The 10,594-nt window shown below is 36.9% G+C and overlaps 2 protein-coding genes across 5 annotated transcripts in view; both read left to right on the top strand.

Annotated features, from left to right (window-relative positions):
* Nucleotides 1-2,882, top strand: part of ndrg3a (ndrg family member 3a) — a 108,593-nt gene extending 105,711 nt beyond the window's left edge. For all 3 annotated transcript variants that reach the window (XM_061923868.2, XM_061923870.2, XM_061923871.2), the window contains one exon: nt 2,195-2,882. In XM_061923868.2, the coding sequence (XP_061779852.2) occupies nt 2,195-2,367 (173 nt within the window). In that variant the 3' untranslated portion in view covers nt 2,368-2,882. The remainder of the gene's footprint in view (nt 1-2,194) is intronic.
* A 7,166-nt stretch (nt 2,883-10,048) lies between these two features.
* Nucleotides 10,049-10,594, top strand: part of sla2a (Src like adaptor 2a) — a 17,943-nt gene continuing 17,397 nt past the window's right edge. For both annotated transcript variants that reach the window (XM_061923873.2, XM_061923872.2), the window contains exon 1: nt 10,049-10,594. This exon is cut by the window's right edge and continues 1,763 nt beyond it. The gene's annotated coding sequence lies outside the window, so the exon portion shown is untranslated.

Below are 10,594 nucleotides of genomic sequence, written 5' to 3' on the forward strand. Positions count from 1 at the left end.
ATTGCGTCTTATTATACGTAAATGACGGTACTTTGTACTCAGATACGAAAAGGTGACGTATAGGACGTGGGAGTGGAGATCCAGACATGCAGGTCACCTCCACTAACTCCGGAGCGTGCATTATCACCACCGTGAAAAGTGAGGCGTGGAAGCGTGCAGAACTCCTCCCCAAGCGTGCAACCCAGCCTGTAATTAAGAAGACCGAGCTTGGACACACCCTTCCATCTTTTAGTTACACTTCGCCTTCCCGGTATGTGAATTATGTAAACCAATTCATAGCGTGGCTCGTTTTTTTGTTGCACATTGTAGAAAAACATGGGAAAATCATGCAAAAAGGCATAATGTAACAAGAAAAAACTGAAAGGTTTATTATAGTAACTAACAATAACACCAAGGTCTATCTTAGATTTTTTTAAGCCTGTAAAAAAATTTTATTAATTATTGACGTCTCCTTCGGTAAATGCGCTGGAAGGAAAACGTTTGGACAGACGAAAATAAGTAGATACAAATTTTGTAGTACTATTGAGAACTGTTTAGATCACAAGTAAAATATGATCTTTATCAGTCACACTAGTGTGTCGTGAGATACAGTCTGGTGTGCTGTGGGAGATTATTTAATTTCATCTATTTGGGTTAAAAATATGTTTTTCAAACCAGTAATTATAGCCTGCAAATGATGTGTTGTTGTTGAGTGTCGGTGCTGTCTAGAGCTCGGCAGAGTAACCGTGTAATACTCTTCCATATCAGTAGGTGGCAGCCGGTGGCAGCCGGTGGCTAATTGCTTTGTAGATGTCGGAAACAGCGGGAGGCAGTGTGGAGGTAAAAAGGTGTCTAATGCTTAATCCAAAAATAAACAAAAGGTGAGTGCCGCTAAGAAAAGGCATTGAAGCTTAGGGAAGGCTATGCAGAACGAACTGGCTACAAAGTAAACAAAAACAGAATGCTGGACGACAGCAAAGACTTACTGTGGAGCAAAGACGGTGTCCACAATGTACATCCGAACATGAATAAATGAATGAAATAAGTTTATTTCGGTCATATAATCAACCATCAACCATTTTGTGTGACCAGTTTAACAGTACAGATTAGACATATTAACAATCATACACATTTACACACAAAAAGAAAAAGAATGACCGAAAAAGGAATAGGCTGAAGCCAAAGCTTATATTTCCCTATCCTATACATTCACTGAACATTAGATGACAATCAACAATGTCCCCACAAAGAAGGATAAAAACAACTGAAATGTTCCTGATTGCTAAAACAAAGTAAATGCGGGAAATATTGCTCAAAGGAAGACATGAAACTGCTACAGGAAAATACCAAAAAAAAGAAAAAGCCACTAAAATAGGAGCGCAAGACAAGAACTAAAACACTACACATAGGAAAATAGCAAAAAACTCAAAATAAGTCACTGCGTGATGTGACAGGTGGTGACAGTACACCTACTTTGAGACAAGACCTATATTGATGCATGCTTGGTTATGGTTTAAAGTCATATCCAACAATTGCGACTTTTTACTGTCAACTGAGTTTCGTTTTTTAATGATTTCTGCTGGTGGTGTGCCTCCGGATTTTTTCCAACGCAAAAAATGTGCCTTGGCTCAAAAAAGGTTGAAAAAAACTGACCTAGATTACCGTAATAACTCAAAAGCACAGATTTTAACCATTGGAATACTTTCTATAGTTCAAGACTTACTGTAATTTAAAAGCAGCACTGCACATCATAATGGCGACTACAGTTTTGATGTTAAATGTCTATAAAAAATGATGTAGAACGTCCGGCGGGCTGGTTTGAAAATCTTAATATTGGCGGGCCGTATTTTGCCCAGGTCTGGTTTAGACCTGGGTTGGTTAAGTCACATTTAAAAAAAAAACAGATCCCAATCATACTGGGACTATCTCCTGATGTGGCCCAAATCCGATCAGATTTGAAGCACTTGGAAAACGATTCGACGGGCAAATAAAATCCGATCTTAGTTACTTAAGTTACTTGAGGGCAAAACAATTAGCTGTGTAGTGTAAACTTTGATTTCTTGCTGTACTGACAAGGAAGCCGAACCGTGACCTTAATACGTCGGTACGTACCGAAGCATGCAGGATACTGTACCGTTACACCCCTCGTGCTATCCAATCAGACAAAGCAAAAATGTTTTTTTTCATACTCGTTTTGTCGTCCCCCCCCTCCCAGTGCCGTCCGTCGGTATGACCCGCCTGGCTCGCTCACGCACCGCCTCCTCCTCCAGCATCACCTCGGTGGAGAGCAGTCGTAGCCGCCATAACCTGAACAGCCTGCTGGAGAGCAACGCCACCGCAGGGCTGGACCGCCAGACCGGACCCCAGACCATGGAGGTGTCCTGCTAAAAAAACCCTCCCCCATAAGCGCACGCTCCCTTTGTAACTTACGAACCCTCGCTCACCCGCTTTCTCGCTACGTGATTAGACAAGAGGATGTGATAGTTCTATTAACACAAAGATGACATCCAAACACATTCCTGAGGCCATTCAGACGTATTGTATATTCACATGTATTTATTTGGTCCCACCCTTGATGTCGTCAAGTATATTCTCGGCAAAACAAGCTGCCACACTGTTTTTAATCCTAACTTTGAGGTCTAATCATGCCGCCCACATTGATTGGAACTCGCTGTTTTTGCATTTTAAGTGGCGACTGGACTGCAGTACGATACAGGGAGCTTTAAAAAGTAAGATAATGTCAGCTCGGAGTAACATTTAGTGTCAGTAAATGTCTTTACCTTGTTTACATTGCCTTTTTTTCCCCACCTTTTGTGTTGATTTGAGTCAATAACATTGTCTGACTTGTCTTTTGATCACCCCCTTTATATTACTACTGAATAAAGAGGTAGAATATATGACAACTATAGTCTGGGTTTGTTTCCAAGACACGGGTAAACATCAAGTGTTTGCGAGGAAGAGAAATAGATTCACCTCCTGTTAGTGAAAAAGTTTGGTGACTGTGGTGACTTATTTCCGCAGCGCGTTCACATCTTTTGTCACAGACAGGGTCATCTATATTTAGCACGTTAAAATAACAGACGCTTTTCTCAGAAAGACCTTGACATGATTTCGAGTGTCACTTTTTTGCTTCTGCATTTGTCTAAATATCTAAGATGTAGGATATTTCCAAAAATATGTAGTGTAATATTTGTATTTGTTGTGTACCAACTTTTCCACTACAGATGGGCCCAAGGCCCACTCAAATTTTAACACGGAATTAGTCATCTTACTCTTGATTTTAATCACATCCAATAATTATCTCTAACCTACTTACAGTTTACAACATTTTCAAATGATATGAAACCGTGTGCTAATCACAAATATTATTTATTTATCACATAAATCTTAGGCTCAGGTCAGGCTGATTAGGAAAAATATGTACGAACCAAATATACTGCATGAGAAGGGACTCATAACTGACGAAAAATAAATGCACATACAATTATGTTGTGGTAAAATTAAAAAACTAAATTAATAATTCACGTTTAACTAAGCTGTCAATAGAATTAAAGTGCAAATTAAAATATTAAAATAATTAATAACATTTTGAAATAATTTGTTTTTTTTTTGCAAATATATTTTATTGAATTTTACAGTTAAAATCCCATTTAACAGTCATACTTTGCTCACACAAACCCCTCATACAGGCACACATCCACTCACATGCACACTTGAGGAGAGAGGTGCACTTGAACTTTAACAACTCAAGGTTTACAGTATAGACATTATTAGAAAAAATACCCAGATATTGTGTATATATATCCATCTGTCCCGCTCTGGCTCAGGATCAGCAGGCTATCCAAACCATAGCAAGATGGATGAATATTCCTCGGCATCAAGGATCCTCAGAAAGTGAGGTGTGTGAGGGAGGACCTCTCCACCCTCACACTTAAAAAAGAAAAAGAAAGTCACAGGGCTTGATCAGATGCAAAACAATACAAAATAAAAAGTCACAAAAAAATAAAAAAGCAAGTAAACCATGACAAAACCATATTAAAATGACACAAAAAAAACAATAGTAGTGTAGGATCAATACAAAAAATAATAACATTAATAAAAAGGAATACAACTACAAAAAAGATGGCAGTTTTTTTGTTTTTGTTTTTCTTTCTTTTTTTCTTTTCTTTAAATGTCTATAAGTTATGATTCAATATATGTCAGTAAAGGTTTCCAGGTTAGTTCCCATTTATTCATATTTGTAGAGTTTAAAAATATTATTTTTTCAAGAGTCATTACATTCACAAGTTAATTTAACCAGTTCCTGAAATTGGGTGCAGATGGGCTTTTCCACTCTTTGAGAATGAGTCTTTTGGCCAAGACCGTCCCGAGCAGCAACACAGCTGTAATATATTTTGGAAGTTTTTGTGTTTCTGAAGACCACCCAAACAAGATTATATCCCTGTCAGGGACAAGTTTTCTCTGATATACCCCCGAGTAAAAAAAAGAAAATGCTTGACCAGAATGATTGAATAATTGGACATTCCCAAAATGAATGAGACAGTGATCCTTCAGCAGATTTACATTTATCACAAAGTGGAGATGTATCAGGATAACATTTGTGTAATAAAAATGATGAATCACTTTAAACTGCAGGATTTATGATCTTTTGAGATCATAAAAAAAAAAAAAAAAATCGAAATTATAGTTACATTTGAAAAAAATAAAATAAAATAAAATTACATTTGAAAATATAAATTACCGGTACATAGTTTAATAAACGTGTATATATATATATATATATATATATATATATATATATATATATATATATATATATATATATATATATATATATATATATATGTATGTATGTATGTATGTATGTATGTATGTATGTATATGAATATATATATGTATGTATGTATAATTTTAAATGAAATTTATGACACATTAAATATTGAATTAACATATTTATTTTTAATTATATAATGACACATTTAGGTAATTATTTAAATATTTATTTATTTATTTCATTCTGTCTCATTTGACCCTCCACATTAAGCAAAACTTGAGTCAAATGAAATATAGACATTTGCAAAAGGTTGACATGTACATCTACAATACGTACATTAAAAAAAAAAATTAAGATATTTGCCATTTTTGCAGTATGTTGCCATCATTTTATAAAAACTGCCAACTTCTCAATAGTTTTTAGAGTATTTAAGTACAATTGTGTTGTTTCCTGAGGCTGTTATTTGCTTGCTTTTATTTTTTATTTTTTTTGACAAAGCTTCACCACTGTAGTCATATTTTTTGCACTTAAGAAACATATCTGTGACTTTAGCTCCAGACTTCTTCTGTTTGTTTGAGATTGTCATTACTGCCACAAGTGGTGGAAAAGTGTATTACAACCAGTGTTGGGTTAGTTACTGAAAACCAGTAACTAGTTACAGTTACTAGTTACTTTATTTCAAAAGTAACTCAGTTACTAACTCAGTTACTTAAACCAAAAAGTAATGCGTTACTGTGAAAAGTAACTATTTAGTTACTTATATATATATTTTTTTTAATTTTAAGGCCCCATTTAATGCCCTTTTAGCCTTCATTTTAGTACTGTTATTGCACTGGAGAATAATACAATCTGTTGATCAAGTTGACATGCATTTGCATCACTGAACTCTGCTAAGCAATGTGCTCTACATACAACACACAAAGACAAAGATATGTTTTAAAGGGCCAATTTGTTTCAGACCAGAACAAATTGACAAAACTATTTTAAATAGCTGCAACTTAACATACATAAGTAACAAACAGCATAATAACAACATAGCTGTAAAACAAGAAAGGCACACACTACATACATAAAGCCTAACCAGGCGTTTTCTCAAGGAATTCTGAAATAAAATCATGTCTGAAGCCCAGAACACTCTACACATTTCCCCACTTAGTTTAGAGAAAAGGAAATATTAGCCTGGCCCACTAGTATCCCTCTTTGGGTTTGTGAACTTTATAGTCTAAACATTTAGAGTGATGTGATAATCAAACACTCTAAAAGTTTAAAATGAAAGAGTATATAAGAGAATTGACAGAGTGTGTGTACCTTCAGTGTGCAGTGCCTCATTAAAATCCAGCCGCTGTTGGACGTGGAGGTGAAGTGTGTGTCTCTTTACTAGCTTCGTCGAAGCATGTTGTTTTTGTCGCTGTTTCAGCATATTTGAAACTTACATTCAACTAAAATGTTCTTTTCTTTGTGGTCGATAAAAGAAACGTACTGAAAATATCTCCGTTTTAAGAAACTCGGCTTCGGGGTTCGCCATGACGTCTTGATAGTAGACACAGACACGCCCCCTCCCACACACACACACTCACACACACACACACACGTACACACAGACAGCGCGCGGCGCGCCTCTTTTTTGTCGCCTCTTCAGCAGCGCTGCAACACTCAGATCTTCTCAGTTTCTAGCCGATACTACATAAAAAATAACGCAAAATAACGCAGTAACGCATCATGTAGTAACGGTAACGGAGTTACTGAATACAAAAAAATAACGCGTTAGATTACTAGTTACCGCCGATAGTAACGGCGTTACAGTAACGCGTTACTTTGTAACGCGTTAGTCCCAACACTGATTACAACTGCATACCACAGCTGAGAAACAGGTATGTTTTGGAGGCCTTCTAACGGGCGCTCATCGCCCAACATATGGTTAAACAACACTAATATAAATCTCCATTTTGCATCGCATTTGATCAATTCATTCTTAAATTATCATATTTAAATCACTCTCTTTAGCCTTTATACACGTGTCCAAAACAAAACACTGCATTTGAATTTTTTTGTGTCCAGGTATATTCTTCGAAAATAACTAATAAAGGAATCCGGAAAAAAAGATGCACGTTAAATTACAGCAGCTTTTCTTAAATAGAAGTAACTGAACAACATTTCACATGTCACTTTTTTTGCTTATGCATTTTAAAAATATCTAAAACAGAACTTTCGCAAACAAACATTTTCTTAAAAAAAAAATGTAAACATTTTTTGTTATCTGCTATTGATTTGTTGTGTTTATTCTAAACCAGGGGTGCCCAAAGTACTAGTGGTACTGTTTTTCAATGTATAGTAATGCACTATAAAATAAATAGCCGTACATTTTTCTGTGGAGACAAAAAAAAAACGGCAGCTCAGTCGATAAAATTTTCCTTTTAAAATTAACAGTGGTACCAGTCCTAAATTTACAGATTTTATGGTAAAAATACAATGGCAGCTCAGTCATCAGAATTTTAGTATGAAACAACATTGATACGTTTCTTAAATTTACAGTAATTGGGTGTAGAAAAAAAAAATACAGCAACCTTTTTTTTTCAACCGTAAAATCTAGAGATTTTTTTTTTTTTTTACATGCTATCTAGTTGCGTTTTAATTTAAGAACCCTTGCTCTACAGTAAAGTTGGGACATTTTCACTTTGACCTCCGGAGCAAAAACTTGTGGGTTGTTCTACAGTCAGTGTTTATGTCAATGCATACTGTATGTCAGTTAAAGTTAAAGTATCAATGATTGTCACACACACTAGGTGTGGTGAAATTTGTCCTCTGCATTTGACCCATCCCCTTGTTCACCCCCTGGGAGGTGAGGGGAGCAGTGGGCAGCATCGGTGCCGCGCCCGGGAATCATCTTTGGTGATTTAACCCCCAATTCCAACCTTTGATGCTGAGTGCCAAGCAGGGAGGTAATGGGTCCCATTTTTATAGTCTTTGTATGACTCGGCCGGGGTTTGAAGTCACAACCTACCGATCTCAGGGCGAACACTCTAACCACTAGGCCACCGAGTAGTCAGTGCAGTAATGATGTGCAACATGGCCGATACCAAATCTTTATGCTCTAATATTGATTCTTAGATCAAAATATCACTACTTTAGTTGTTTGAGATCATGTGTATCATTTACAGGAACACAGTGTAAAAAAAAAAAAAAAAGTATGTAGACTTGTGAATGAGACAATGTGTCAAAGTAGAAGGCTTTTGTTGAGCGTTATTTACATGTCAGTAGTAATTAGTTTAGTTTATTATTCCTTCGGTCAGTGGCCAACAAAATAAACAAACAGTTTTACATAAACAAACAGTTCATGAATTGAAAATGTTGCAGGCTGAAGTTGAACACTTATTGCGCCTAACCCTATAAACAATGTCCAATACAAGATGAGCTTACAAAAATTATGACATTTCCTTTGCACAACATATTATAAATACACCTTGTACACAACATAAACATAATTACACTTTAAACTAAGTAGTAATTATGCCGGCGAGTAATCATGATTATTCCAAATTCACAAGCGTGATTAATCAGATTTGTTTTTGATCATTTCACAGCACGAGTATATTCTAAACCTCCACTCTGAAAATGACAAATAAAATAATTTGAATGTGAAAACAAGTGTATTTAATGAAAACATGTCATTTAGTAGTTTTACAGCCAAGTCATGCATGTGCTGCAGTAGGCCTATTGTCACCAGCTGGGAGGGAGCTGTGGCGACGTGACCCCAAGATGCAGCAGACGGGAGACAGAAGGTGAGTGATATAATATTCTTTAATATAACAAAAGAAGGCGAGTGCAACACATTAGGGCACAAGACACGGAACTTATATTGTTTAAAGCAGGGGTGTCCAAACTTTTTGACTTGGGGGGGTTGGGGGGCGCATTGGGCTAAAGAATTTTGGCTGGGGGGCCGAAAGTTGACAAACATATGGCATATACAAAACACAAAACCAGTAAAGTTGGGACGTTGTGTAAATAAAAACAGAATACAATTATTTGCAAATCCTTTTCAACTTATATTCAATTGAATAGACTGCAAAGTCAAGATATTTAATGTTCAAATTTTTTTTTGCCAATAATCATTAACTTAGAATTTAATGGCAGCAACACATTGCAAAAAAGTTGGCACAGGGGCATTTTTACCACTGTGTTACATGGCCTTTCCTTTTAACAATACTCAGTAAACGTTTGGGAACTGAGGAGACCCATTTTTGAAGCTTTTCAGGTGGAATTCTTTCCTATTCTTGCTTACAGTACAGCTTAAGTTGTTCAACAGTCCGGGGTCTCCGTTGTGGTATTTTACGCTTCATAATGCGCCACACATTTTCAATGGGGGACAGGTCTGGACTACAGGCAGGCCAGTCTAGTACCCGCACTCTTTTACTATGAAGCCACGCTGTTGTAACACGTAGCTTGGCATTGTCTTGCTGAAATAAGCAGGGGCGTCCATGATAACGTTGCTTGGATGGCAACATATGTTGCTCCAAAACCTGTATGTACCTTTTAGCATTAATGGTGCCTTCACAGATGTGTAAGTTACCCTTGCCTTGGGCACTAATACAATCATTGTATTCTGTTTTTATTTACGATTTTTACACAACGTGCCAACTTCACTGGTTTTGGGTTTTGTATATAAATATTAATATATCCATCCATCCATCCATTTTCTACCGCTTATTCCCTTTGGGGTCGCGGGGGGCGCTGGAGCCTATCTATATAATGGATATATAATTAATAAACAATATAATTAGATATTATATGTGAAAGTTCGACTCCTACCTTGTTTACTCCCGTGACGACCTCCTTAAAGTTTTATAATCGATCAGAAATATCAAGCAGCTAAAATGCACCAAACATGAGTAAGTATCGAAATAGCGTTTTGCATTTTTCCTCATCATTCATTGCAGGGAATTTAAAAGAGTGTAATTTTTAATTATGTGTTGTGCTTGGACATTTATTTTATAATATCCACAAAGTTCAGTGATCAAGTTGCGTTACGTGTAACCATTTGTGTTGACTTTTTTTGTTCGTTTATGTGAGCCATGAGTGGGAAGGTTTTGGATTGGGCCATACATAGAAATGCTGTGCTGTGTACACTTCAAAGTGCGGTTCATGGTCATTAACCTGAATTGCTCACGTCGTCCTCACAACGGTGGCAAAGTTGCAGCAATTATACAACAGATTTTTTCAATTAAGTTAGAGATGGAAGTTGGAGACACCCCACCCCGCAGGCCACATTCCTTATTAACTTTTGGCGTCAAAATGAACACGCCAGGGGGCCGCAGTTTGGACACCCATGGTTTTAAAGCAATAGGCATTGGAAGGAAGTGCAAATGACAATGTCTGGAAGACAGCGCTGGACTAAGAGACTAGAGATGTCCGAGAAATGCTTTAAAATGTAATATCGGAAATGATCTGTTTCAAAAAGTAAAATTTATGACTTTTTAAAACGCCGCTGTGTACACGGACGTAGGGAGAAGTACAGAGCGCCATTAAACCTTAAAGGCACTGCCTTTGCGTGCCGGCCCAATCACATAATATCTACGGCTTTTCACACACACAAGTGAATGCAAGGAATACTTGGTCAACAGCCATACAGGTCACACTGAGGGTGGCCGTATAAACAACTTTAACACTGTTACAAATATGCGCCACACTGTGAACCCACACCAAACAAGAATGACAAACACATTTCGGGAGAACATCCGCACCGTAACACAACATAAACACAACAGAACAAATACCCAGAACCCCTTGCAGCACTAACTCTTCCGAGACGCTACAATATACAACCCCCCGTAGCCCCAAACACCG

This window comes from Nerophis lumbriciformis, linkage group LG28 (genome assembly GCF_033978685.3).
Source record: "Nerophis lumbriciformis linkage group LG28, RoL_Nlum_v2.1, whole genome shotgun sequence".
NCBI lineage: Eukaryota > Metazoa > Chordata > Actinopteri > Syngnathiformes > Syngnathidae > Nerophis > Nerophis lumbriciformis.